Here is a 27,815-nt window from a genome sequence, read left to right as displayed (position 1 = left end):
GGAGCAAAATGTACCCACCTTATAAATGAAGTCACCCATAGCGGTTTCTAAACCCTACCCTTCTCCCAACCTGGGTCTTGAAGAGTAGTAGCCACCTTCTTCTTGGGAATGGAGTAATCGTTAACTTTTGCCCCTCCCCCAATCCCGTTGGTGGGCACCTTCTTACTAGGAATGAAGTAATCTTACTTTTGCCCTTTACCTCAACCAGGTTTGAGGATCTAGGCCCCAGGAGGTGCCTGTAAGGGAGGGGATTTGGACTCTGGTTTCCCCTCTGCCCCATCCCCAGGCTTTCTCCCGATTCTGGAGGGCTGGCTCCCTCATCTCCTCCTCCACAGTTTTGGCAGGCGGACTGATATCAGTGGGTGTTCCCAGTAAAGGGGAACTCTGAGTCCAGCTCCAGGCGCCCTTTCCCCCACGGCCCAGGGCAGCCTCCTGCCTTAGATACTGCGGGTGGAGAGCCCTCTGAACTCCCAGCCCCTTCTTCCTCCTCCAGGTCGGCGAGAGCAGGTCGCTAACCCCCTTCCTCGCCCCCGCAGCGAGAGGAGAAAGGGCAATAGGGTCCCGGGGGCGGATGCTCCGAGATCCGGGAGAGCCCTGGGCACCACGCAGCTGAGTCCAGGAAATGCATCCCGGTTCTGGGGTTACGAGGGGAGCTGTCCAGCCCCGCAGGGTGAGCTAGAAGAGAGAGTGGGCCAACGCCGACACGGCGGAGGGAGCGGCGGGCGCCAGGGCCGGGTGGGGCTGTGACTCCCCCTCCAGCCTGCCGGCCCCGGGCGTCGCCCCCGCCCCCCACGTGGCCGCAGCCGTCCCAGCCCTTGCGAGGAAGCGGCGCGGCTTCCTGGGGCTTGTGCCGGGGATATAGGCGCCCCCGCCCGGGCCCGGCTCAGCGCCACCGCCCCTCCTCGCCTGCTCGCGGCGCGATGGCCTCGCTCCGGGCTGAGCGCGCAGCCGGCGGCCCGCGGCTCCCTGCGACCCGCGCGGGGCGACCGGCTGCGCTCCGCCTCCTCCTCCTGCTGGGCGGTGAGCGCGGCGCCCCGGGGCCCGGGTGGGAGGCGCGGGAGGCCCATAGAGGAGGGGGCCTGGACGGCCGAGACCGAGAAACGGGCCCTGGGTGCGGGAGGGTCAGCGCTGTCCTCGGGCCGTCCCTTGGCCCCACTTCGATGAGGGCTCAGCGAGAGCTGCTTCCCACTCTTGGAGGAACCTAGGGTCCGGGCCTCGCGGAGAGGTCTTGGGGGTTGGGGAGGAGGAGGAGGATTTGGGTCTGGATGTGAGTGGGAGGGAGCTGGTATCAACCCTCTCTTCCAGTCACTGAGGCACCCCTTGGAGGCTTGGATTATTCATTTTTCTTCTACTGAAAGTAGCCCTGACTTCCTAGGGTCTCACACCCCTCCTCCAGACTCCACTGCTTAGATCCCCGCCATCCCACCTCCCTCTCCCATTTCTGTTCACAGCTGTCCTGAAGCCCCAGGAGTCCCTGGCTCAGGTTCCTCCCACTGAAAGCAGCTTGAAGCCAGAAGGTGTGTACCCGCCGCGGCTCTGGGACGGTGACCTGGGACAGCGAGGAGAGCCAGGTCGGTGGGGAGGGTCCCTTTCCCGCAACCCCAACTGGCAGCCCATTAAACCCCCTTCTGTTCTCTCCTGGGGTTCCTGTGGTCTTTCTCCCTCTCATCCCACGTGACCCGCCCCCAGCTCTGAGCTGGCTCCCCTCCTGGGTGGGTTAGAAGACCCCAGAAAAAGTGTGTGGCTGTTCTCGTGGGGCTGGCACATGGAAGACATTAACATTTTTCTGAACTGAGACTCTTCCCTGGAAGACTTTCTGAGACTCTCCTGGTGTTTGCCATGTTTGAAGACAGGAGCAGTGGAAATACTTGGACCCGAGGGCTTGGGGGGAGGCACGGGGTTGTGGTCAGTGCGAAGCAATCTGTGCCCACAGAGGACAAGATGGAGAGCTATGAGAGGACTATCCAGATTTGCTGGCAATCGTATAAGGAGGAGATGGACTCTATCCCCAAGGATTGGTGTGACTGGGACATGATTAGCAGGTAGGGGCAGTGCCAGGCAGCTTGGGCCAGGGGTGGGGCCTCCTCCTCCTGGGTGAGCCTTGAGTGAGTGAGGGGCATTCCCCTCTTTGGCCCAGTCCATACTCACTGTAGTCTTCCCTTACCCCCAGGCCTTATAGCGACCTACAGTATTGCCTGGAGCATTTTGCAGAAGAATTTCATCTGGGCTTCCCCAATCCCTGGGCAGAAGAGATCATCTTTGAGACTCACCAGATCCACTTTGCCAACTGCTCCCTTGTGCAGCCCACCTTATCAGACCCCCCGGAGGATGTGCTCCTGGCCATGATCATAGCCCCCATCTGCCTCATCCCCTTCCTCGTCACCCTTGTGGTGTGGAGGAGTAAAGACAGTGAAGCCCAGGCCTAGGGTGGTATGAGTTTTTCCACAGCCATCTTTCTCCTTTTCCTTGCCACCACCAGGTCTCTCTTCCCCTCCCTGCCTCCTTCTGTCAGTCCCACACCTACCACAGATCCTTGGACTGATGAAAGTGGAAACCCAGTGGTGTCATAGCACAAGTTCTGTAATCTTCAAAATAAAACTTTTTTTTTGTACTGTCCTCTCCCCATCCCAGAGTTTCACCATTCACAGCTCTGCTGGGCAGCAGAGCTGGAAGAATCTGGATAGCAGCACTGTTTTGTTCACTTGCCTGCTCCCCACTATCCCCCTCCCCCCACCTGAAGCCTCCCCCCACCCACTCACTGCTTCCTCCCAAGGCTGGGCCTTTCCTGTCCATATCCAAACCCAGCACCAGGAAATATACAGGAAAGAGACTCCCTTCCGGTCTGGACAGCAGCTCGGGAGGGTGGAAGGAGCAAGGGTGGAATCTCTGCTGTGACTTCTGTGAGGAGGAAGGGGGACCACCTAGGAGCTCTGAATTTCCCTCTTCTTCATGCCTCAGTTTACTCCCACAGCCTGGGAATAGGAACTGTGATATGACCAAAAAGAGTCCATCCCTGGGCGCCTGGGTGGCTCAGTGGGTTGGGCCGCTGCCTTCGGCTCAGGTCATGATCTCAGAGTCCTGGGATCGAGTCCCGCATCGGGCTCTCTGCTCAGCGGAGAGCCTGCTTCCCTCTCTCTCTGCCTGCCTCTCCATCTACTTGTGATTTCTCTCTGTCAAATAAATAAATAAAATCTTTAAAAAAAAAAAAAAAGAGTCCATCCCTAAGGACCTCAGGATTGAGGGCAAGGGCAGTGGGGACTTTATTAAGTCCACCACAGGACTCCCCTTCCAGGTCCCTGGCCTCCTCCTATTTTGTCCTGGACCCTTGGGGGTGGGGCCTACAGCCTGGCAGCACACTGCCCCCTGGTGTCCACTAGAGCTAACAGCCCGGAGATGGACATGATCTGGAAGAAGTTCAAGGCTGAGGAGACTGGACCCTGAGATCAGACATCTGTCATCTCCACAGCACTCACTAGTTCTTAGCTAAATCCTTCTATCAGCTTCCTAAGCCATACTGATACTTCCCTAAGACACTTCCCACTTTTCTAGGGACATAGCCTCTGAACTCATCATTTTATATATAGAAACTCTTATATGTTCCTCAGACAGTGAGGCACAGTTGTTTGCCAGAAGACCTTCACCTCCAGTTCTTCCAGATCATCACAAATATGAGAGAACAACTTTGTTCTCCATAAAGACACCTGTTTATTCTTTATGGCACCTGGAGTCTCTTCAGGGACTTTTCGTTCCCTCCTTTCTGAAATATTTACCTCCTTGAGGACATGCATATCCATTTGCTGGGACATGCCAATCTATTCCATAGATATGTATTTGTGTGCTTCCTAGAATCTATCTGTTCATCCTTGGAGACAGACTTCTCCTTTCAGGACATGTCTGTCTCTCTAGAGGCATATCTGTTTCCTGGGCATTTTGAGCTTTCACCTGAGATAAGCCTTTGCTATTTTTTCATTAATGCATTGGTCTTCCCCAGGGATATACCTGTTCTCTTCTTGGCCCATATTTGCCTTCATGTGTTTTACTAATGTACATCAAGGGCATGCTGGTATAAGATACTGTGTATGGTATATTTTGTTGAAAAAATAAGATAGGCCTTGGTTTCTGCTCTCAGTGACTTCCATCTAATAAGGAAGCTCACATGTACACAAATAAACAAAAGCAGTGGAGTGTGTGATGAGAGTCTTGCAAAGGATACAAACCAAATGTTATCTAAGTGCAAAAAAAGGAGGGGTCACATCTAGCTGAGGTGTGATCACAGGAGGGTGATTGTGGAGTTAGTACATGACTAGGCCTTAAGATGGAGTGCATTCCCCTTAGGGAAAGGAGTTTAAAAAAAAAAAGGTGAATTAGTAAATTACTGTAATATCCTAGGCTTGAGAAAAAGAGGACATGGGCCAAAGAAGTGATGAGTGAGGAAGCAGAAAATAAAAAGGAGATGATTAAAAACAGGGGAGGGAATCCTCCAATGCCAGGATTTTGGACATGAAGGAGAGGAGAGGTTAGGGCTGACTCAGGCTTTGAATCTGAGTTACTAGGACAATGATGGAAGTAATGATAGAAAATAACTATTGGGAAGAGGAGCTGGCAAGAAGAAAAGGATGTACAATATGAGCTGCCAATAGAACAAGCTTTTATGTCCCACAGAGAGTTAGAAATGGGATGGGTAGTGGTGGTGGTGGCAGCAGAAATACAGATTTATTAGTGTTTTGCACAGAAATGCAAAGCGAAGCCATGAAAAGGATGGACGTTCTCAAGACAGACGTTGTTTTGAAAAAAAAAAAAAAAAAAAAAAGCTGAGTTAGGTTCTTAGGAAACATGCACATATATTTTTCCTTTTTTCTTTTTTTTTTAAAGATTTTATTTGTTTGACAGAGATCACAAGTAGGCAGAGAGGCAGGCGGGGGTGGGGGCGGGGAGCAGGCTCCCCGCTGAGCAGAGAGTCCGATATGGGGCTCGATCCCAGGACCCAGGGATCATGACCTGAGCCGAAGGCAGAGGCTTTAACCCACTGAGCCACCCAGGCGCCCTGAAACATGTACATTTAAAGAATGGGGGGTCGGGGGGGCAATGAAACAAAGAGAAAGATCAGAGAGACAGTAGCAGAACAAGGATAAAGCAGTCCCCTGGAAGCAAAGGAAATCATGCCCTTTAAAAGAACATTATAAATTGATTGGTTCATCCATTCATGCAACAAATATTTGTTGGGCACTTTGGTAGGTCAGGAACCGTGCACAATGAAGGATGGACTTGAGTGGGAGAAAGGTTAAAGATCAGATAGGAAATTGAGAAGGTGACAAAGTCAAGGAAGCAGTACATATTTTCAGGTACGGGTGACCTGAGCATGTTTGTCAACTAGGGGAGAGGAGACAAGGAAAGGAAAAGAGGGAAGATTATGCACATAGTAGTTGTAGAGGCAACTGGAAAAGAGAGGTAAGAAGATATCCCAAAGTGTTGGTCTTGTAAAGGAAGAGTGACACTTCTTCCTTTGAGTCCAAAAGAAAAAAAGTTGAAGTGGAAAGGAATTCTTGTGTGAGAATCAAGTGTGGTGACAGACAGAGAGGGAACAATTAAGAGGTTCAAATTTTTGACCTCAAGTTCACAAACTAGGAGGGGCCTTCTGCAGAAAGGAGATGGAGACCCGTGGAATGACTTGTTGAATGGAAACATTTGAAGAGTTAGTTACCTGGAGGGATGTTACAGGGAGTCAATAAAAGACAGTGCTGGGCTGCACTGAGAGCCCAGCAGTGAAGTCAGTCAGGGAACCTGGGGCTCAGCCAGCATGTTCTGTGATTTTTTCCAGTAATACAACTCGGCCCAGGAATTGGGGAAGGTGGGTGTGGAATGGACGTGGGGGCAGGAAGCAACAACCCTGGTCTGTTAAGTGACCAGCAGGTAGACAAGCAAGGGGGACAGAATGGGGTAGTCTAGGCTGGGTAAGGAATCAAGTAAGACCAAATCGGGTCCGGAGATTTGAGACTAGCAAAGTGAGAACGTGAGAGATAGCTGTGGTCAAAGCGGGCAGCTCTGAATCACGGAAGCCAAACCTTTTCCAGAGATAAAAGCTACAGATGTGCTCCCACGGGGGCTGCAGGAGACCAGGGAATGGCGGAGTCGAAGGACATAGCAACTGAGGAAACCGGGGAATTATGAGGCATTTGTTAAATGCAACCGACACAAATGTTAATATTAAAGGAAGCCCAGCAGAGGGGGGAAAAGCCTAGGCAATTCTACCGTCAAAGAGTGCCGCTTTGGATAAGTCACTGCCCTTCTCTAGAACTGAATGAGAAGACTTCTCGGGGCTCTAGACGGTAAGAATTTTTAGGATAACGGCAAGGGACTGGCTGATCAGCGAGACCCCTTCCGTTGGGCCGTCCCTCTCCGAAGTGGCATCCGGAACCTTTCTGCTGTGCTTTTTGTCCGGACGTGCCGAAGCGGAGGCCGGAAGTCCTTTGCCCGGACGTTCCGGGTTTCCTGGACTACTACAATGGCGATGAGTTTCGAGTGGCCGTGGCAGTATCGCTTCCCGCCCTTCTTTACGTGAGGCTGAGACCCCGAGAAGCCCCGCTGTGCCTCCCTCCCCTGCCCCAGACCCCGGGCTCAGCCCTGATGCTTCAAATGGGGAGGGGGAGAAAGGACCCGGTCGCCACCACTCCCAGTCCCCTACATTGTCCCCCAGACGCGCCTCCGGCAAGTGCTGCCTCTCGCTCTCTCACTCCCTCTAATTCTGCGCCCCACCCCCTTCACCCGGCAGGTTGCAGCCGAACGTGGACACTCGGCAGAAGCAGCTGGCCGCCTGGTGCTCGCTGGTCCTGTCCTTCTGCCGCCTGCACAAACAATCCAGCATGACGGTGATGGAAGCTCAGGAGAGCCCGCTCTTCAACAACGTGAAGCTACAGCGTATCCTCCCTCAGGCTCTTGCACAGCCCACACACATGCACTTCCACGCTTTCCCACATGCCCAGACTTCATACCCTCTTTCACCCTCAGTAGGCAGGTTCCCACCCAAACTGGACTTGGGAAAGAGCCGGTGTGTGTGTTATAGCTGTCTTCCATTTTATCCCCAAACCCCAACGCTAAATGCAACCTCAAACCTCCTTGCCCTGGCTAATGACAAGGACCTGGGTGTCATAGAATCTCTGCCCTGAAGCCAGGTCCCAAACTTTTCAACCCAAGCCCTTTTGACTGTGAATCTCCGGTCCCCTTCTGAGTGAAGCTCAAGCTCTGGTATTACCTTTGGTAATTTTCGCCACCTACTCTCTTCCTCCCAGGAAGTAAAGGTCATTTGTTTTTGCTGCCTGATTCATACCTAAAATATCTGTGGAGAAAGTCTGAAGGAAGGAGAAAGGACAGAGGGCGACAGATGGTAGTACCGTTCATTTTTAAAGCGATTCCCTTTAATTGAACTAGTTGCTCTTTGCCTTCCTCCTCCCAATATCCAGGAAATGCCAATTTATAGCCTGTTGGGGAATTGCACATATACGTGTGTGGGAGGGAGAGGAAGGGGACCGGTGGCTCTCAACATGACATTGGCCATGAGAATTTTTATCCTACCCAACTCAGTCCATTAGTGCCCTTCCCTTAACTTCAAACCAGGCAAGCTTCCTGTGGAATCAATTCAGGTTGTATTAGAGGAACTAAGGAAGAAAGGTGGGTTCAGGGCCTCAGATTTCCTTATTTTTCCTCCTACTTGGCTTTTCCTGAGGGCAGATTGCCATAAGACTTTGCCTTTTTTTTTTTTTTAAGATTTTATTTTTAAGTAATCTGTACAGCCTATGAGGGGCTCTAACCCACAACCTTGAGATAAGAGTCACCCACTCCACCAGCGGTGCCAGCCAGGTGCTCCACAAGTCTTTGCTTTTAACAACTTTTTTCTCTCCCCTGGCTTGGAACCCATAGTGTTCTGTACAATAGGTAGTCCAATTCCCGGGTCTTTTTTCCCTGTTGGTATTCACCACTGAAATCTCTCCATCTGTGTTCTGAGATCTGGAGAGAGAAAGGAAGAGAATTGGTGCCTTGCAGTTAGTAATAAAACAGATTTTACTTCCTGAGAGCTGGGTCTCTTCCACTGTGTTCCACCTTGGTTTTGCCTTCTGTCCCTTCTTAGCATAAGATGCTTTCATAAGTATCTTTTTTGCAGGGAACCTGGAGTGGTTGGATAAGAACAAGTCTAGCTTCCTGATCATGTGGCGAAGGCCAGAAGAATGGGGGAAACTCATCTATCAGTGGGTGAGACTATTCCGCCATGGTGACCCATGGCAGAGAATTGTATCTATGTTCAGCAGATACCTGGTGTTCCCAGGTCTAGACTGAGCAAAGTGGGCAGGGGCAGAAAGAGGAAGTATAGGTCTTCAGGCATGCCTCTTTCAATGACTCAATTTCCCTGGCTGTGTAGAACTTCCCTGCCTTTGACTGCAGGAGGCCAGAGGCTACATGAGGCTGTGTTTGGAGAATGCAATGCTGGAACCCATGAGCGCTATTGTTGGCTGGAGTCTCTGGCCACAGAAGATAAATGAGGAAAGGAAGGGAAGGAAGAGAAAAAAAAAAAAAAAAGCCTGGGGCCCCTCCCCCTCTGTACCCTTTGGGGCTGTCCACCGTATGAATGAGACATTCTGAACCAGTATGGGTGTGGGGACAAACTCTCTCCCCACATTCACAGCCACCACCAGCCCTAAACTTTCCCAAGGGAGAGAAGAGGGGAAGAAGCATCAACAACCCAAATATAACAAACTCATGCCACCTATTTCTGAACAGGAAAACAGAATGAGAGGTCACTGCTCAGACATGTGAAGGCCTGTGGTTTTAGTGGTTCCGTGTATGTGTGTACATGTATAAATATAGCACCTGTGGGGTTTGTGGTGGTTGGGCCACTCCTGCCGAGGTGACAGTGAGCCTGGTTTGGGAATAGGTACCATTCCTGGGTCAGATAGGTGGAGCCGGTGAGCTCACCTTTTCCCTGGGATTTCAGGTCCTTATTCAACCCCCATTTTCTGTGTCCATAGGTTTCCAGGAGTGGCCAGAACAACTCCGTGTTTACCCTGTATGAACTGACCAATGGGGACGACACAGAGAATGAGGGTAACGCTTCTCCCTTTCCCCCCAGTTTTGTGATCTGAAGCCTCTCCAGTCCTTGTTTGACAGTCAGACTTCCCATCCCTGCCTCTGAATTCCAAATACTGCATAATACAAGGCCTTTTAACCCATGTCCAAGGTTTCCCTAAACTACCTGAATTTATATGCATAATACCCCCAAATTTTGTCTGTGGGGGTGTATGTGCATTATTCTAGGGGTAGAGTCCATATTAAAAGATTTTCAAGGGTATCTGTGACCCATGAAAAGTTAAGAATTACTGGTGTAGATGCTGAATGAGGAACCGGGGCAGGAGATTAAGCTGAAGATCTCATTCCCTGCTGACACAGGCCTTTCTTTCACCCTTTATACTTACAGAGGGCTCAAGATTTGTGGGCGTCAGCTGAAGGGATTGGGCCAACACCCCCATCCCCACCCCCGGGCCTTTTAAATACTTTGGTTTCTGGCCAGGCAAGGATTTGTATACTGTTTGATTTTTACATAGTGTAAATATATTCTTAGCTCTTTTATCTCTGGCTTCACATTCTGATCCCTAGGCTCACCAAAAGTTCCAATCTCAGCTGGGGAAAAAGGGGTACCTCCCCTTTCTGCCAGGCTCTGGCTGCCGTAACAGAGTTTACAGCTCTTGGCTGTTACCCCCTGCTCTGCAGGCCTCTGCTTGCTACTCCCACCATCACCCCATGACTTCAGTGCTGCAGCCTTGCCCAGCCCACCACTCGTGCTGGGCAAAGCTAAAGGCTTCCTCAGAAAGCAAGCTCCCTGACTCAAGAGGTAGGCCCCCGTAGGGGGGGGTGAGGTGTGCGAACCTGTTCAGGCTTGCCACCTGCTTCTCACCTCTCCCTGCAGTATCTTGCCATATCTTCAGATACTCAACTGGCCCTTGGCTCCCAGCTTTGTTCCTTTTAACTAGGTAAGGGCAGATACCTGTGCTGGATCTTAACAGTCTCCTGGTCAGAGGTATGGCTACACTTCTTTGTGTTAGGACAGGTGCTCCTGATGGCAGTACTAGAGTTGGACCCTAATGGGTCCAACTAGGGTCAGAATCCAGTGACAAGGACCTTGACCTTCCTAGGCTTCACTGTCCCCTGCTCTGTGGTCCACAGCAGGTAGTGTCATTCTTGTACATCAGACACTCATGGCGCAGGGCTGGGGGATACATATGAGGGTTGAGTCTGACAGAAGAACCTGGACAGGGAGAATAAGCATGAATTCTCATTTCATGCTGACTCAGGCTTGCTTTCAGCCCTTGCTCTAAGGAGTTTGCAGGAAGGGTTGGCAGCAGCCACAGCAGTATCGATGGCACATGTCTCCCCTGGCTTCAGGGTCTCAGCTTCCAGCTAGACTCTGCTCCTCAGGGGCCTTGAGCCCCCAGAAGCAGAGTATCCCTGATCCCCATCTCTCCCTATCCAGAGTTTCATGGGCTGGACGAAGCAACCCTACTTCGGGCTCTGCAGGCCCTACAGCAGGAGCACAAGGCTGAGATCATCACCGTCAGCGATGGCCGGGGCGTCAAGTTCTTCTAGCGGAGACCTGTCTCCTTTTACTTCTTACCTCCCACCCTTCCAGGGCTTTCAAAAGGAGACAGACCCAGTGACCCCACAGACTGGATCTGTGACTCAACCAGACTCAAAAGGGCTCCAGTCCAGGGATGGGTTTCCCAATTACCCGGTGCGTCTGTCCCTGAGGAAGGGTGAGGCTGAGGCGCCAGGGGAAAAAAAGATGTGCTTCTCTTTGCCCTACCTCCTCTCCCATCCTTGACTGTCCCCGAGCCAGGCAGGGTCTGTAAACCTTTAACTCCACATGTGTTCACACACGTAAGTACATACACACATGCGCCTGCACAAGCTTCTGTCCCTGCCCCTTCCCCACCCCCTTAGCTGCTATTGCCTCCCCTCTCAGGCTGGTGCTGGATCCTTCCTAGGGGATGGGAGAAGCCCTGGCTGCAGGCAGCCTTCCCGGCAATATGAAGGCTGGGTGATTTATGTGATTTACGATATTAAAAAGCTCAACCCCACTTGCCTGCCTGCCTTTGGAAGTTACTACTGGAGTGGGCATGGGGAGGGCTGTGAAGCGTTGCCCCCAGAGTCAATCCCAGCCTAGGAGAGGGAAGAGGCCTATGGCCTTTGTAAATGAAAAGGTCCTCCAGTGCTGGCAGACTCCAGTGCGCCTGTGGTTTTACATCTGCTGGGTGGGCTGTGTGGGGGCATGCTGATGGAACACAGCTTGGGGACAGACTGCTTGCTTTCTCTGAATTGGAGTAACTTAGTGGCTTCCCCTTCCCTCACGTCTCCCCCACCCCATGAAACCCCTAAACCACTCTGAAGCCCCTCCCTCCATCCTTCTGGTCTGGGTGGGGTCGTTGAGGCCTAGGGGAGCTGAAGAGGTGTAGACCGGATGTGGACTTTGGTTTATTGGGAACTTTGGCAAACAGAAGGAGGAGGAAGGAGGGCCCACGTAGCAAAAAACAGCTACTGTGGCCAGGGCCGGGCTTCGGCCAAGGTAGGAGGTGGAGGGGATGGGTGACCGGGTCCTTGGCTTGGGGGAGGGGCTTGCCCTGGGGTGCACACACCCATCCCTGTCCCGCCCAGAGGGACAGCAGCTTAGGAGAAAACCAAACCTTTCCACTGACCTCTGTTTTGTCGGCCTGGGGCTACCCCGGACAAACAGGAGGGGGTGGCGCTACCTTATCTGGGGCGTGCAGGCGGGTGGTAACCTTCCCTTGAACCTCCCCCCTCTTTAGAGCCCGAGAGTCGCGGTCACGTTTCCTCTCCCAGCCCCAGCATCGTGCCTCCTCCGCCCCCCCTGCCCCCCCTACCCCCCCCCCGCCCCCAAGCAGGTTTGCGCACTCTGCGAGCGGACACACCTCCGTCTCGCACCCGGTCAACCTCGGAATGAGCCTGTAGGAGGGCGCGCGGGGAGGCGGGGAGGCAGGGAGGGCCTGCGGCCGGGGGCGGGCCGGGGCGGGGCGGCTGAGGTGAGGGGCTGCGCGCCCCGCTCGGCGCGCTGCGGGCCGCTCGGAGGGGGCGGCCCTGGGGGCGGTGGGGCTGGGGGCGGGACCGGGGGCGGGGCTTCGGGGAGGGCCAGCCAGGGACTGGGGGCCCCCGGGAGCTCAGCCGGAGCGCCGCGCACCCGGCCAGTCCGCCTGTCAGGCCGCCTCCTGCAGCCGCCCGGCTAACTGCCTTGTGGCGCCGGCCCTTCCTCATGCTGGCACCCCCGACCCCCGAGACTGCGATCCCCATGTCCCAGGCGGAGGCCGACCTAGCCCTGCGGCCCCCGCCGCCTCTCGCCGCCGCCGCCGGTCCGCCCCGCCTTGGGCCCCCTCCGCGCCGGGTGCGCCGCTTCTCCGGGAAGGCTGAGCCCCGGCCGCGCTCTTCCCGTCTCAGCCGCCGCAGCTCAGTCGACTTGGGGCTGCTGAGCTCTTGGTCCCAGCCAACCTCACCCGTTCCGGAGCCCCCCGCTCCTCCGGACTCTGCTGGTCCTGGCCCCGCGAGGAGCCCACCGCCTAGTTGTCCAGAGCCCCCCGAGGGCACGTGGACCGGGGGAGCCCCCGTGAAGGCTGCAGACTCCGCGCGTCCAGAGCTCGCGGGCTCTGCAGGAGGCCCGGGGTCCCGGGATCCGCCGACAGTCCCCGAAGCCGCGGCTCGGGAGCGGCAGCGGGAGCAGGAGGAAAAGGAGGATACGGAGACCCAGGCCGTAGCAACGTCCCCAGACGGCCGATACCTCAAGTTTGACATCGAGATTGGACGTGGCTCGTTCAAGACGGTGTATCGAGGGCTGGACACCGACACCACGGTGGAGGTGGCCTGGTGTGAGCTGCAGGTGCGGCTGGGCGCCCCCTCTGTGGCACCTCGGGATGGGACCCTGTGGAGGTTTTGGGATGAGAAATCTAGGAGACAGCAGCAAGGGAGAGATCTATCTTTCCTGTCAAATGTCGGGACACTCCTGCCCACTCCCCCTTGCTCTGATGATCAATGGATCTAGCTGATTCTGGGCTGCAGAAGGATAAACTGAGACAGAGGCATAGGGTGGATCCCCTATGGGTTTTGGTCATTCTAACTTTAAAGTCTCTATACTCAACTCTGAGAGTTGGAAGATAGGATGCAAAATCCGTTAGGGTGTCAGTTCAGATCTGAGGGGTGACTGCCCTCACCAGTCTCCTGCAGTGGTTACTATCTCTCCCCTTCCCTTTCCTCTTAGTCTTGAGACCCTCAGTATGACCCTGGTCCTCCTCCTCCTTCACTGTGGATCTTTGCCGAGTGGGAGACTGGGATGATGGAGGCTGGGAGCTGGGGCAGGATCCTCTCCATTTCCAGAAGATTTAGAGTGGTGGTGGCAGGATGCGGCGGCCTTCCCAGGCCCCTTCGGGAGCAGTCAGACTTCTAGATTTCTCCACAGCTGGGGGAGGGGGAGACCAAGTGCTCCAGCCCTGGCCTGAGTCCAGTCCTGCTCCTCATCTCACTGTCTACCTGGGCTTTCCCTTCCCAGACCCAAAGGCACTGAACCCAGTGGGCTCTAGGGGGATGTTGGTGTGAAGGACCTTCTTTCCACTGAAGGAAGAACCCAGTTAAGTCTGAGCCAGCAGCTTTGGATTCAAACTGGGGGGCAAGGCCTGGGTAAGGGTCCTCCCCTCCAGCCCTGGCACTGGACTCACCCCTTGCGCCTGCCAGTGCCGCTCCCCAGGCTCTAGGCCAGGAACAGAAAGGCAGCCAAATGGGGGGTGGGGGGATGAGAGGTAGGCGGGACAGCCATGGGGCAGGGGGTGGTCTTCTGGCGCCTGGTCCTGGATCTTTCTCTGTAACTCCCTCTGCAGCCCTCCTGCCTCCTGTCTGGATCTAGCAGTTCCCAGTTTCTGGGGCCAACCCCCTTGAAGGCCCCAATTCTCTGCCTGCCGTCAGCCTGCTGCCTGCCTGCTGCCTGCCCACTGCCAGCCCCGGGGCGTCCCCTCCCGCCCCATGGCTGGCCTGGGAGGCCACAAAGGCGCTATTGAGCTCAGGACTCCTGGACCGGGCTGCATAAAGGCCCTTGTGTCCAGCAGGGGGTCCAAGGGTGGCCCCAGGCCCAGGATGGGCGTGTCCTTGCAGCAGCCTAAGGGGGCGGATTGAGAATTCAGGGTATACAGCCCGTTGGGCAAGTGATGACCTAGCCTCATCTGTGGGTTCCAACCCTCACTGCTCCTCAGCACCTCCCCATGTGTCCCTTCCTCCTCTCCGTGGGAGTCCTGGGCCTGTTGTGACCTTGACCCCCATCCCCTACCCCACAGACTCGGAAACTGTCTCGAACCGAGCGACAGCGATTCTCCGAGGAAGTGGAGATGCTCAAGGGGCTGCAGCACCCCAACATCGTCCGCTTCTATGACTCATGGAAGTCAGTGCTGAGGGGCCAGGTTTGCATCGTGCTGGTGACCGAACTCATGACCTCCGGCACCCTCAAGACGTGAGCTCTGTGCCTGGTGGTAGTGTTGGTTGGTTGGTGGGAGAGCTGTTGGTGGGAGGTCCCCACTGCTTCTGGAACTTCTCCCAGGCTCCTCAAACTCTAGATTTAGGTTCCAGACCGGGTTCACTACCTCTCACCCACCCCTACTGCGTCTCTGCCTGGGTGAGTGGCAGTGTCCACCCAGCATTGCAGCCAAAACTCGATCTCCCCAGATGCCTCCTTTATCTCCACTCTTTGCATCTGTCTTCCCCCATCAGTCTGTCTCCAAGGCCTCCTTATAATTCCCCATTCCGCCTTCCCAGTTCCATCCACTGGCACTCACTGGTTTGGAGCCCTGCAGCAGCACCTTCACAGGCCTTCCCCCACTCTGCCCTCACCTTTCCAACCTATCCTATCTTCCTGCAGTCTGGGGAATCTCTCCTTTCCTTCAAGGCTTCCCACCGCTCTCAGGTTAAGGTCCACACTCTGCCTATGCCCAGATTCCTTAGGATCTAGCCTCATCTTGAGCCTAGGTTCCACAGGAACTGAATTCCCACTACCTCCTCCCACCCCACCCTGTTGCAGTTTGGGTGCCTTTGAGTCAGTCCAGTGTCCTCTCCGCCTGGAAAGTCTCCATCCCTTCCCCTTTTCACCCTTGAACCCCTACTCATCTTTCAAGACGAAACATAAAAAAGTTATTTCCACTCTGAAGCCCTCCCCCATGCCCAAGGCGGTTAGTCATTCCCTTCCCGCGCTCCTCAACCCCTTCGCCGCTGCCCTATCTACAAGTTCACCGCCGGATCCCTTTTGTACTCTCACGTCTAGCCACCACGCCCCCGACTCAGTTTCTCTCTGGAACGCCGCGAGGACCTGAGCTAGAATAATGCTGGCAGAAGATGTGTAGGCGATAGTGCCGGTGGGAGCCGGGGAAGTTCCCAGCCGAGGTCCCCTCCCCCCGCCTCCGTGTTCCCCGACGCGACCCTGGCAACGTGCCTTTCCCCCAGATACCTGAGGCGGTTCCGAGAGATGAAGCCACGAGTCCTTCAGCGCTGGAGCCGCCAGATCCTTCGGGGGCTTCATTTCCTACACTCCCGGGTACCCCCCATTCTGCACCGGGATCTCAAGTGCGACAACGTCTTTATCACGGGCCCTTCAGGTTCGGTCAAGATCGGCGACCTGGGCCTGGCCACGCTCAAACGCGCCTCCTTTGCCAAGAGCGTGATCGGTGCGTCCCTCCAGGAGGTCCTTGCTATTCCTACCTCTCCCCTCCCCAATTACCCCCTCCCCAACAACGTCAGAAGAGACCCCGGGGACCCTTTCTTCCCATAAAGGCTCTTTGAGTTGCACGGAATTAGGAGAGCATGGGGAACATGGGGAGACCTATGGCACCCCCCCAACACACACAGTGGGGAAGGGTCCTCACTAGTATTCCAGGACTCGGGGTGGGGGGGGGATTTGCACCTTCCGGCACCCCCTGGCTAGCTGGTGGTACGCCCAAGAGGAGAGAGGAAGCCAGAGGAAGGCTCGGTAGCCTGATGCCCACTGTGGATCCTACAGGGACCCCGGAGTTCATGGCCCCTGAGATGTACGAGGAAAAGTACGATGAGGCGGTGGACGTGTACGCATTTGGCATGTGTATGCTGGAGATGGCCACCTCAGAGTACCCTTACTCCGAGTGCCAGAATGCCGCGCAGATCTACCGCAAGGTCACTTCGGTGAGAGGGGGTGGGGAGGACAGAGAATTCCAGGTCACCTCCCATTTTCCTGCCCCAGTCAGCCTGTGGTCAATGCCGTTTCCCTTAAAGAAAACCGGCTAGACGCGAAGATGCTCTGGTAAACACCAAAGTATAGCGGAGGCACACACGCTCCCCCCACCCCCGCACCCCCGGCCCCCCTCCCCAGTCCTAGCTGTTTAGAATAATGATGTGTGTAGCGCTCCCTAGAGTTTACAAACGGTTTCACATCTGATCTTTCACGCGGAGGGTGAGCAGGGAGGGCCTCGGCTGTGCCCTGCGCTTTACAAACGGGAAAACTGGCTCAGGGAGACCTGTTCAAGGTCATACTGTCGATACGTGGCGGGACGGGGATTTGAAATCGAACCGTCTAGTAGCTGTGGCGGGGCTTTGACGATTGCACGCTCCGTCGCCTCGGGTGGGGTGCGGCGGGGAAGCAGAGAGCTGGGGCGCAGAGGTCCGGAGGCGTCATGCAAACCCCTTTCCTCCAGGGCACAAAGCCGAACAGCTTCTACAAGGTGAAGATTCCCGAGGTGAAGGAGATCATCGAAGGCTGCATCCGCACCGATAAGAACGAGAGGTGGGGTGGAGGGGCGCAGGGTGGGTATTAGGGGAGGCTTGGAGGGCGGGCGGCGGCCAGGCTCGGCTCACCGGCGCCGCCCTCAGGTTCACCATCCAGGACCTCCTGGCTCACGCCTTCTTCCGCGAGGAGCGCGGCGTGCACGTGGAGCTAGCGGAGGAGGACGACGGGGAGAAACCCGGCCTGAAGCTCTGGCTGCGCATGGAGGACGCGCGGCGTGGGGGGCGCCCACGGGACAACCAGGCCATAGAGTTCCTGTTCCAGCTGGGCCGGGACGCCGCAGAGGAGGTGGCGCAGGAGATGGTGAGCAGGGGACAGACTGACCTGCCGCTGAGCTTGGGCGGGGCTGTGGGCGTCGACTGGAGGGCCCCGAGTGGGGTCCCTCGGTGGTGCGACTGGCACCCAGCTCACCCCCTCGCAGAGTGTTTTGTAAGCGTCTCCTGGCCCCTCCCGCCTTAACGCACTCACACGCACACCCAGTGTGCGGACTCGCTGAAAGATTTCCTTTTCCAGAGGGTTCTCCAGCCTCCCAGGTTCTCCTGGGTTCTCCAGCCTCCACTCCTCCAGTGCTCTACTTTCTGCTGATCCAGTTTTCCTGGAATGCTCTTCTCTCCAATTTATCTATTTATTTTTCATCTTTTCACCCTCCACCAACCTTGTGTCCACCCCTCCCCTCGCCCCCGTCTTCCTCCATGCTGAGAACCATGAATTTCAGGAAACCCATTCCCTCTAGAGTCAAAATTAAATGCTTCTTTCCACTTCAACAGGTTTTTCAGTACAGGACCCACCACCATCGGTCTTGTTTTATACTAGAGGACATTCCTGTCTTTCTCCTCTACTAGACTGTAAATTCCTTGAGGGCAGAGACTGTGTTGTATTGATTTTTCTGTCTCTGACAGTGCATGGCACGTGGTTGGAGCTCATTAATAATCCCACATTTGTATATGGCTTCAAGCACTTCCACGTGCCTGTCAGTGTTGGTACCAACCCTGCGTGGAGTGATTCTGTCCTGATGTACTGATGAGGAGATGGAGGGCTCTAAGAGGTTGAGTATCTTGTCCAAGGTTCTGAGCGAGTAAGTGGCAGAGCTAGATTTAAACTTGGGTTGTTCAGATTTTAAGTCAGAGCACCCCCACCCCACCTCCCTTACATGCACAGCGAAGCTTGTCCTTGAGATGAATAAGGACATGGTGAACAGAAGCTGCCAGACCAAGAGAGGCATACCTAGGAGGTAGAAGATGGAGAGCTGGTTTAGGAAGGCCAGAGGTGGGGGGGGGGCAGGAAGAGAGTTTGAGATTTCTTTCTTTCTTTTAAGATTTTACTTATTTATTTGAGAGAGAATGAGAGAGAAAAAGGATGAGAAGGAGAAGGGTCAGAGGGAGAAACAGACTCCCTGCCAAGGAGGGAGCCTGATGAGGGACTTAATCCTGGGACTCCAGGATTTGACTTGAGCCAAAGGCAGATGCTTAACCCACTGAGCTACCCAGGCACCCGAGTATGAGATTTCTGATAGAAAAGTAGTTATTGAGGGGCACCTGGGTGGCTCAGCCCGTTGAGTGTCTGCCTTTGGCTCAGGTCATGATCTCAGGGTCCTGGGATCAAGCCCCACTTTAAGCTTTCTGCTCAGCAGGGAGCCCGCTTCTCCCTCTCCTGCTCACCCTGCCCATGCTCTCTCTTTCAAATGAATAAATAAAACCTTAAAAAAAAAGGAAAGAGGGGCGCCTGGGTGGCTCAGTGGGTTAAGGCCTCTGCCTTCAGCTCAGGTCATGATCCCAGTGTCCTGGGATCGAGCCCTGAATTGGTCTCTCTGCTCAGCAGGGAGCCTCCCCCCACCCCACGCCTGACTCTCTGCCTACTTGTGATCTCTCTCTCTGTCAAATAAATAAATAAAATCTTTAAAAACAAAACTCTTTAAAAAAAAAAAAAAAGGAAAGAAAGATGGCAGTTAAGAGGGTAGGGATCATCTGTGCTAGGTCTGGGTCAGGAACCTGAGAATGTGTGTGAAATGTGGCATAAGAAAGAGCAGGTCTCCGTAGCACAGCTCACACTGGACTTGGGATCTGACCTTGATCCTTTATAGGGATTCTTGATGACACCAGTGACGTCTTTAGGGGACTGTAGAGAATGTAAAGATGTAGAGAAGAATCCCTAGCTTCTGGTCACTAGATGCCAGTAACACTGAGTTTTGACAACTACAAATGTCCCCAGATATTGCCACATGTTCCCCTTTCCCCCCTGAGTGCAGCTGACCTACTAGACACCCATGAACTAGTCACAGCTTTCTTTACGTCTAAAATAGAGCTAAGACCTCCCTTGGCAAGTTGCGGGGAGGATTTCATGATGGTGATGTAACAAGTTGCTGGTTCATCAACGAATGTTAGTGCTCTTTCTCCTGGAGAAATATTCTAGAGCCCCCAAGAAGGCATCCTGATGTGTCTTGGAGCAGAGTCCTCACCTCAAACTGTGTTCCTCCCCCTCTTAACTCCAGGTGGCCCTGGGTTTAGTCTGCGAAGCTGATTACCAGCCAGTGGCCCGCGCCGTACGTGAACGAGTTGCTGCCATCCAGCGAAAGCGTGAGAAGCTGCGCAAAGCTAGGGAGTTGGAGGCCCTCCCCCCTGCACCAGGACCTCCACCAGCAGCTGTCCCCATGACTCCTGGTGGTCCCCCCAGCGGCTTCCCCCCGGAGCCCGAGGAGCCCGAGGCGGACCAGCACCAGCCTTTCCTCTTCCGCCATGCCAGCTACTCATCTACCACCTGTAAGTCACCCTGGACTGGGGGATTTGGGACGTGACCTTGGTCCCAGTACCCTTGGCCTCTGCCCCCTGCCCAGAAGTTCGGTCCAGCAGCACCGTCCCTTCCCCTGCCTTCCGCGTCTAGCTGTGAACTCCTTCTGGGAAGGAACTCCCACAGCGCCAGGCCCCTCCTTGCTCAGGCAGCCCCCCTGCTCTGCCACCATTCCCCTTTATTTCCCCTTTTTTTGATCCTCTCCCTCCCCCACCAGCGGATTGCGAGACTGATGGCTACCTCAGCTCCTCTGGCTTCCTGGATGCCTCAGACCCTGCCTTTCAGCCCCCTGGGGGGGTGCCATCCAGCCCTGCTGAGTCCCATCTCTGCCTGCCCTCGGTGAGAGGGGGTCACTGTGGGGGGCTCCCAGCCATTCCAAGCCTATGACCTATCTTTCTCCCTGTGAAACCCAACCCCATGACCTGGCCCCATGTCCCTGGAAGCCCTGCACTCTGTCTTCATCTTCCTTAGTTCTCTCTGCCTAGTGCCCCAGCACCCTTGACCCCATCTCCCTGCATCCCAGTGATTATTGTCCTCTGACCTCCTAAAAAAATGTCCTATTTCAGGCTTTTGCCCTGTCCATTCCACGTTCTGGCCCTGGCAGTGACTTTTCCCCAGGAGACAGGTAGGTTCTGGTAGGAGCTGGGGTGCTGGAGTGACACATACGGCGCTCTGGGGTCCCGGTGTCCACTTTGACACTCCAATCTCCTTTCCTTTCCCAGCTATGCCTCGGATGCAGCGTCAGGCCTCAGTGATGTGGGAGAAGGGATGGGACGCCTGAGGAGACCCCCAGGGAGAACTCCCCGGCGCAGACCGCGATCCCGGCTGCGGGTCACTAGTGTGAGAAAGGGCTACAGGGGATGGGGAATAATCTGCAGGACCAAGATGGAAACTGCCAGCGCGGGGGGTGGGGGTGGGGGGCGGGGTAAGGGAGGCCAGCCAAAAAAGAGAGGGCAGTATGTGACTGGTACCCTAAAGGCAGCCAGTCTAGTTTCTGATACCAGGCTTTGGGAACGGAGTCTGCTTCTCTCAGTTCCAGTCTTCCCACTGCCACTTGGTTGGAGTAGGCTGGGGACATGTGATGAGGACGGAGGGCCTGACATCCTTCCCTCTGCTGACCTTGAATCTGAAGGTCTCAGACCAGAATGACAGAGTGGTTGAGTGCCAGCTGCAGACGCACAATAGCAAGATGGTGACCTTCCGCTTCGATCTGGATGGGGACAGCCCGGAAGAGATTGCAGCTGCCATGGTGAGGGGGAGAGAGAGGAGGGGACAGAGCCTTTGGTTCCAGGACAGGAATCTCCTGTCTGATGTCTCCTGGTGCTGAACTCCCCCTTCCTCCCGCCCAACAGCAAGGGTTTTTAAAGCACAGTAACACTGAAGACATCTCTGCCCTTGGAAGGTGGGGGAGATTTTTATTTATTTTGTGAGCTTCAGATCCTCAGCTGGAGCAGTCGGATAACATGAGGGTATCCATAAGTGCTGTGGTCAAGTACACGCTACACATGTGATCCTGTGTCTGTGGGTAAAGGGTGGCCTGGGGGCAGCAGGGGGGAAGAGGCAGAACTTAGTCTGGGTCTTGACAACAGCAGTGACGACCGGAAAGGGCGGGTCTGGAGGAAGTACAGCACAAGGAAAGGCATGGAAGTAGGGAGTCACTTGGAATGTGGGGCTTGCGGGGCGGGGGGTTTATGAGGAAACCTGGGTCACTAGAACTAAGGGTTCCTAGAGGAGAAATGTGGAAGCAAGGTTGGGCAGAAAGAGTTAGAGAGTGTGTAGTATGGTGAGAATAGGTTTTAAGAAGACTATTCTTCCAGGGAAAGTGGGAGATGGTTGGTGGGAGGGAGTCCAGTTGGCAGAAGAATACGATAAACTACAAGTGATCTGAGGAGAAAGTGAATTATAGGGAAAGGGAAGAAGAAAAGGAGCGAATCTGAGAGTTATTTCAGGAAAATACATTACTCTGTAATCCAGTCATTTTTTTATGTAGTATGGGGCATGCTCAGTGAACACTTGAGTGGAAATGATAGGGGGTTAGGAAGAAGGGATTTCATGGGTGACTTGTAGTGTGGAGAAGATAGTAGTGGTCGTAGTGGGAGCAGACCGTTAAAGGAGAGGGAAGCTGGAAAATGAAAGCATGTTTTCTTAGGGGTCATGATGAGCTTGAATAACAGGGGCAGGCAAGAACCTCCCTAGGAGCAGGAAGCAGTCAGGCAGGGCTGGATCTAGGATCCAGAAGTGGATCTAGAGTTGCCAGAACAGGAGGGAGAGTGAAAGGAGATGAGCTTGCAAAGCCAGAGGCAGAGAGGGTCTGAGAGTGGGTCTCAGCGGATACCCTCTTTTCTGGGCTGGGGAGGAGTAGGTCCCCAGAAGACACAGAGGTGGAGCCCGAGAGGCTGGAGGAGCCCCTGAAGATGTTAGCGAAAACTGAGTGAACAGAGAGTTTCAAGGAGGTGACATAGGATGAAGCCCGAGACAAGACCACACTGGCTTTTGTCAGAAGAAGGTCTTTGGGGGAGAGCTTTCAGTGGAGAGGGGGCAATGGATGCCAGTAGTGCAGGAGAGGGGGGAAAGAGAGAAGCATCAGGCTTCAGGAACTCTCTTTAAAGCTTCTCCTTCATCATGTCACTCACCTCGTATCAAGGACAAAGACAAAATATCATGTGGTGCAGAGGCTTATCGTCTTCCCTCTAGCCATACTGGGTTCTGAGTGGTCCTCTGAAGAGGCTGGGTGCCTTTCCAACTTCTGTCTCCGTCTGCTCAGGGCTGCCTTGCCTTGAAAGGCTTCGTTCACCAGGCTTTTAATCCCGCTCAGATCCCACACAGCCAGAGTGAAACCACCCCCCCCCCCCCGCCCGCAATGGACCACAGGGTCCTCTGCTCTCTTTTCTTTCCCTACCATTGTACCCTCCACTCCTCTGCAGCGGAATTCTCCTGGGGCTTGGATCTGCTCTGGCTTTTTTGGCCCCACACCATTAATGGCTAACCACCTATGGTTAGAGTAAGGTCCCAGTTCTGGAGCATGGCCTTTGAAATCCACAGCACTCCCAGTTCTGCTGCGGTCTTCACTGCATCGTGAATGTGCCAGGTCCTTTCATGCCTCAGAGCTACTACTCACACTATTCTCCCTGCTCTTCTCTTCCCGATGAACAGCATGGAACCGAGGAAGGGCTGGGCTTTCACATAAGACCTGAGTTCAAGGGCAATCCTCTCCAGTCCCCGCCCTCTTCTGGAGATTTGTACTGTGCCTCAATAAACTTTGTATCACTCAATAATGTAGATGATAATACTCATTTTGCCAAGATGTTCTGATACAGCATATACTTTATGAGAGGTGATAGATGTATGAGAAATGAAATTATATAAGAAGTATCCACACATGATAGGTCCTCAGTGAAGGGTGGCTTTCTCACTCATCCTTCCAGGCTCAGCCCTGTGAAGCCATTCCAGCTTCCCTTATCCTCCTGGATGGCATGATCTGCTCTCTCTTGGGAATGGCATTTTTAAAAATTGCAGCAAAAAGCATTTAACATAAAATTTGCCATCTTAACCATTTTTAAATATACAGTCCAGTGGAGTTAAGTATATTCACGTTGTGATGAAACAGATCTCCAAGACCTCTTCATCTTGCAAATCAGAAACTCTGTACCGTTAACTCTCCCTTTCTCCCTGCTGGGATACCATTTCTCTATACCTTGATCACAATGCCTTTCCTACCACAGGCTGACTTGCCGTATATTATGTGTACGTCTCCCTTTCACTAGATTTTGGGCTTCCTCGGGGTCAGGACCTTGTTTTATGCTTCTCTGTATTCCTCACCTAGAGTAATGCTTGGTACATACTGTGTGCTCAGTGTTTATGAAATTGAATGTTACACTTACCATCCATTGCCTTATTTTTACTTAGCAGATGAGACAGTGCAAAGAACTCGGGCTCTGGCTTTAGACAAATCTGGGTGCACATTTTGTGATTTTAGGCAGACTGAACTTAACCTTTTGGAGCATTGGTTATCTTTGAACTCTCAAATGGGAATGTGCATACAGAGCCTGGGGAGCCATTGTCATCATTAAATGAGATAAGACCCTGGAAGGAAAGATCTGGGGTAGAATGCATCCTAGGAATGTTAGCTCCTGTCCTCCAAGCTGTCATTCTTACACTGCAAGTTGGTGGTTGGCAGAGCAGTGGGGTGAAGGGTTGGCTCTTAAAGATCAGTGCAGGGGGCTAGGGAGAAGTGGGATCACTGAGCCCTCTCTCCCCTTCCTGCTGACCCCTTGCCAGGTGTATAACGAGTTCATTCTGCCCTCGGAGCGAGCCGGCTTCCTGAACCGTATTCGGGAGATTATCCAGCGAGTGGAGACCCTGTTGAAGAGAGACACTGGCCCTGTGGAGGCTGCTGAGGACCCTCTGGGCCCCCAGGTCAGACCCCTGAGGTCACCTCCACCTCTCTGCTCCAGACTTACTCCTCTCTGCCTTCGCCAGTGCCCTTGGCTGTTAACTCCTTCATCTCTGGGACCCTAACACGATGGCTCTTGCCCCATTTGAGAATCTGATGAAAGCTGTGGGCCCTCGTTCTAGAAAAATGTGTTCAATGCATACTTTTCAACTCATTATTTTGATAGGATTTCAGACTTACAGAGAGGAGCTGCAAGAATTGTGCTAAGAACTCCTAGATACCCTTTGCCCAGATTTGCCAGTTGTCAGTGTTTGGTCACATTAGTTTTGTCACTGGCTTCCTCCCTCCCCTCTCTACATGTATGTGCACATATTACTGTTTTCTGAACCACTTGAGAGCAAATTATAGACATGATACTCCTTTACCTGTAAATATTTTAACACATACACTTTTGAGTCCCTTGAAAGTCCTTTATGGACTCCTAGAGGTTCATGGGGTCCCAGCTGAAGCCCGCTCTGAATGTCCCATCTAAGACTCAGCTCTTCCCCACTGTGACCATGGGCCCCATTCTCTCCCTCAGGAGGAGCCAGCACCATTGCCTGCCCTCTCGGGCCCCCTCCCAGACCCATCGCGTGGTATGTACAGAGTTCTGTCCCTACTCTCACAATCCTCGGGATTGTTTCTGGGAAGGGCGTAAGGAATGGGGGACTGGAACTCAACACTCCTTCCTCACCCGCAGAGCTCCAGAACTGCACCTCCCTGGAGCAGAGGAGCTGGGCAGCCTTCTCCACCTCCTCATCTTCTTCTGGAACCCCTCTGTCTCCTGGAAACCTGTTTTCCCCTGGAAACCTGTTTTCCCCCGGAACCCCTGTTTCCCCAAGTCCTATCTTCCCTATGGCTTCTCCCCCGTACTCCAGCCCCTCCCTGTTCTCCCAAGTGTCTTCAAATCTCTCGCCACTTTCCCCTGGCTCTCCACTTGTGTTCTCCCCCAGCGCTACCCAGGTCCCTGACCCAGCCTCTCATTCTCTGCAGAGCTCTGTCCTCCCATCTCCACCTGCCTTCTCTCCCAGTGGCTCCCAGGTCACGCTGACTCCTCCTTCCTTTCCCCCCTGCCCCTCCACATCTCCCCTCCCCTCCACCACAGCCGCCCCTCTCCTCTCTCTGGCTAGTGCCTTCTCACTGGCTGTGATGACTGTGGCCCAGTCCCTGCTGTCCCCCTCACCTGGGCTCCTGTCCCAGTCTCCTGCAGCGCCCCCTGCTCCTCTACCCAGTCTGCCCCCACCTCCCCCCGCTGCTCCTTGTGACCAGGATAGGCCTTCACCTCCAGCGGCTGAGATGGAGAATGAGGTGAGTAGGAAACCAAGAGGTGTGGTTAGGGGCACTTCGTTCTGGATCATTCCCCTCCTCACGGACCCACACTTTGTAGGCCCTGCCAAATCCTGCTCGGCCCCTTCTGGGTGAAGCCAGACTCGAGCCCATCTCTGAAGGTGAGGCTTCTGATCACTGACCTTCCGCCGCCCGTTATTCTCATTTCATATCCTGCCCCTGCTTTCTCTCCCTCCTTCCATGACTCCTTCCTTGTCACTCTACAGAGGGAAAGCCGCAGCTTGTGGGGCGTTTCCAAGTGACTTCATCCAAGGAACCAGCTGAGCCTCTTCCCCTGCAACCAGCATTCCCGGCTCTTTCCAGTTCTCTGAAGCCTCCAACCCCTCAGCTGACCTCGGAGAGCTCAGACACAGAGGATAGTGCTGGAAGCGGGCCGGAAGCCAGAGAGGCTCTGGCTGAGAGTGACCGTGCCGCTGAAGGCCTAGGGGCTGGAGTTGAGGAAGGGGACGATGGGAAGGAACCCCGAGTGGGGGGCAGCCCCCCACCCCAGAGCCATCCCAGCCCGGTATGGATGAACTACTCATACAGCAGCCTGTGCCTGAGCAGTGAGGAATCCGAGAGCAGTGGGGAGGATGAGGAATTCTGGGCTCAGCTGCAGAGTCTTCGGCAGAAGTGAGTCTGGGGAGGAAGGACAAGAGGTAGACTCGGGAGAGCAAAGCGCGTGGCCAGTGCTCATGCTCCTGGTGTATCCTCAGGCACTTGTCAGAGGTGGAGGCCCTACAGACACTGCAGAAGAAGGAAATCGAGGACTTGTACAGCCGGCTTGGGAAGCAGCCCCCACCGGGTATCGTGGCCCCGGCTGCTATGCTGTCCAGCCGCCAGCGCCGCCTCTCCAAGGGCAGCTTCCCCACTTCCCGCCGCAACAGCCTGCAGCGCTCTGAGCCCCCAGGCCCTGGTGAGACTGCAGTGGCCCAGCTCCCATCTTTCCCGGGTCCCCTTCCCTACTGATCTGGCTTTCTTCCAGGCCCTGGGGGTCTGCCCCTTGGTGTGGGGGGACTAGCCCCCCTCTCCCCATGGCCCCTTCCCTCACTCAGTGCTCTCCCTCCCCATCCTGCACCAGGCATCATGCGAAGGAACTCCCTGAGTGGCAGCAGCACCGGCTCCCAGGAGCAGCGGGCAAGCAAGGGGGTGACATTCGCCGGGGATGTTGGCAGGATGGTGAGGGCGGGCCCAAGGGAGGGCGAGCCCAGGGAATGGTAGCTGATGCAGCTTCACCCTCCTCCCATCCCGGAGGTTTCTTCAGTGTCTTTTCTTTTCCCTCCAGTGAATTCAGAACAGAAGCCATGTGTCTCCCCCACCCCAGGGCCCACCATGGAGCCTGTGCTCTCAGAATCTGCTGACCAACACAACTCTGCAAGAAGACCCCAGTACTGAGGGAGTAGAAGGCCAGAGGGGCATGGAGAGTGCTGCTCCATTGTAGGGAAGAGCCAAACATGTGGGAACTGTTTACTGTGTTTAGAAGGTGCCAGTTCTGCAGCCTACCATCTTCATGCCTCCACCTCCCCAGCCCAGGGTCAACCACTAAGCAATCCCATTCAAGCCCTGATGCTTCTAGAGGGCACACTCTAGCTGAGCAAGTATAGGGGGTGTGTTCACTCTAGAATTCGCAACAGCCAATAAAACTGCTGGAAACTAGGATTCTGTGACACCGTATCTGTTGTGCCTTTAAGAACTGGGGGTCAAGGGACGCCTGGGTGGCTCATTTGGTTGGGCAGCTGCCTTAGGCTCAGGTGATGATCCCAGAGTCCTGGGATCAGAGTCCCACATCGGGCTCCTTACTCGGCAGGGAGCCTGCTTCTCCCCCTGTCTCTGCCTGCCATTCTGTCTGCCTGTGCTCGCTCGCTCTCCCTCTCTCTCTCTGACAAATAAAATCTTTAAAAAAAAAAAAAAAAAAGAACTGGGGGTAAAGCCTTGTGGGGTACGGCAGGGGAAAATTCAGAAGGGACTCTCCTCACAATGGGAATCAAGGCTTGCAGCTCCCCAGCCTTCTGACTTCCTGCCAGCAGTTTGTGAGGAAACTGCAAGGTCAGTGATCCACTCAACCAAACTAAGGTCTCATCCAGACCCCAACTTAGGCCTAGAGAGGCAGGGCCAAGTGTAAAAAGAAGGAAGACTGTCCCTCATCTTTCATCTACTCTCTCTCTCAGAGTGGGAAAAGGCAGGAAAGCTGGAGTAAGGATGTGGTTTTTAAGGGTAGAGGACAGAAGAGTGACCTTCCCTCCCCCAAGACGTGGTTCAGTCTCACACAACCCAGTGACCCCCCCCATGATCTCTCCCTTAAATCAAATGGAAAAGATCTCACGGAAACATTTAAACAGTTAAACATTTACAGCTCCCCGGGGCAAAGCCACTGCTGCAGCTATGGCCTGTGGATCTTTCCAACAGTCATGTCATTTGTCAGCCTTAACACACTCATGTGGC

The 27,815-nt window shown here is 54.4% G+C and overlaps 3 protein-coding genes and 1 long non-coding RNA gene across 8 annotated transcripts; 3 read left to right on the top strand and 1 right to left on the bottom strand.

The window, feature by feature from the left end:
* The first annotated feature begins 883 nt into the window (after positions 1-883).
* Positions 884-2,616, top strand: RAMP2 (receptor activity modifying protein 2). The gene is made up of 4 exons (XM_059379254.1): positions 884-1,020; positions 1,452-1,571; positions 1,934-2,042; positions 2,171-2,616. The coding sequence occupies exons 1-4, from the start codon at positions 921-923 to the stop codon at positions 2,424-2,426; spliced, it is 585 nt and encodes a 194-aa protein (XP_059235237.1). The 5' UTR covers positions 884-920; the 3' UTR covers positions 2,427-2,616.
* Positions 2,617-6,451: 3,835 nt separating this feature from the next.
* VPS25 (vacuolar protein sorting 25 homolog) lies at positions 6,452-11,120 on the top strand. Of its 2 annotated transcripts, none has more exons than XM_059380095.1 (6): positions 6,452-6,555; positions 6,770-6,915; positions 7,612-7,665; positions 8,156-8,244; positions 9,018-9,093; positions 10,517-11,120. In XM_059380095.1, the coding sequence occupies exons 1-6, from the start codon at positions 6,503-6,505 to the stop codon at positions 10,627-10,629; spliced, it is 531 nt and encodes a 176-aa protein (XP_059236078.1). In that variant the 5' UTR covers positions 6,452-6,502; the 3' UTR covers positions 10,630-11,120. The 2 variants fall into 2 exon arrangements, with proteins under 2 accessions (XP_059236078.1, XP_059236080.1); XM_059380097.1 differs by lacking the exon at positions 10,517-11,120 and adding an exon at positions 9,464-9,615.
* LOC132004042 (uncharacterized) lies at positions 7,763-15,616 on the bottom strand. Its single transcript, XR_009400411.1, has 3 exons — positions 15,527-15,616; positions 12,827-12,967; positions 7,763-8,001 (listed from the first exon to the last, which is right to left on the bottom strand). It is a non-coding gene; the product is annotated as an uncharacterized LOC132004042 (long non-coding RNA).
* On the top strand, positions 12,147-27,032 carry WNK4 (WNK lysine deficient protein kinase 4). 4 transcript variants are annotated; one of them, XM_059380081.1, is made up of 19 exons: positions 12,147-12,925; positions 14,367-14,539; positions 15,523-15,743; positions 16,076-16,233; positions 16,743-16,831; positions 16,918-17,134; positions 19,320-19,587; positions 19,833-19,954; positions 20,182-20,240; positions 20,338-20,455; positions 20,748-20,864; positions 23,894-24,031; positions 24,589-24,643; positions 24,748-25,355; positions 25,435-25,495; positions 25,601-26,006; positions 26,090-26,289; positions 26,455-26,510; positions 26,659-26,748. In XM_059380081.1, the coding sequence occupies exons 1-19, from the start codon at positions 12,308-12,310 to the stop codon at positions 26,659-26,661; spliced, it is 3,687 nt and encodes a 1,228-aa protein (XP_059236064.1). In that variant the 5' UTR covers positions 12,147-12,307; the 3' UTR covers positions 26,662-26,748. The 4 variants fall into 4 exon arrangements, with proteins under 4 accessions (XP_059236064.1, XP_059236063.1, XP_059236062.1 ...); XM_059380080.1 differs by having other exon boundaries at positions 26,455-26,552; XM_059380079.1 differs by lacking the exon at positions 26,455-26,510 and having other exon boundaries at positions 26,659-27,032.
* Positions 27,033-27,815: the final 783 nt, after the last annotated feature.

Source organism: Mustela nigripes, chromosome 16 (genome assembly GCF_022355385.1).
Source record: "Mustela nigripes isolate SB6536 chromosome 16, MUSNIG.SB6536, whole genome shotgun sequence".
In the NCBI taxonomy this organism is placed as follows: domain Eukaryota; kingdom Metazoa; phylum Chordata; class Mammalia; order Carnivora; family Mustelidae; genus Mustela; species Mustela nigripes.
This window is presented reverse-complemented; position numbering and strand designations above follow the sequence as displayed.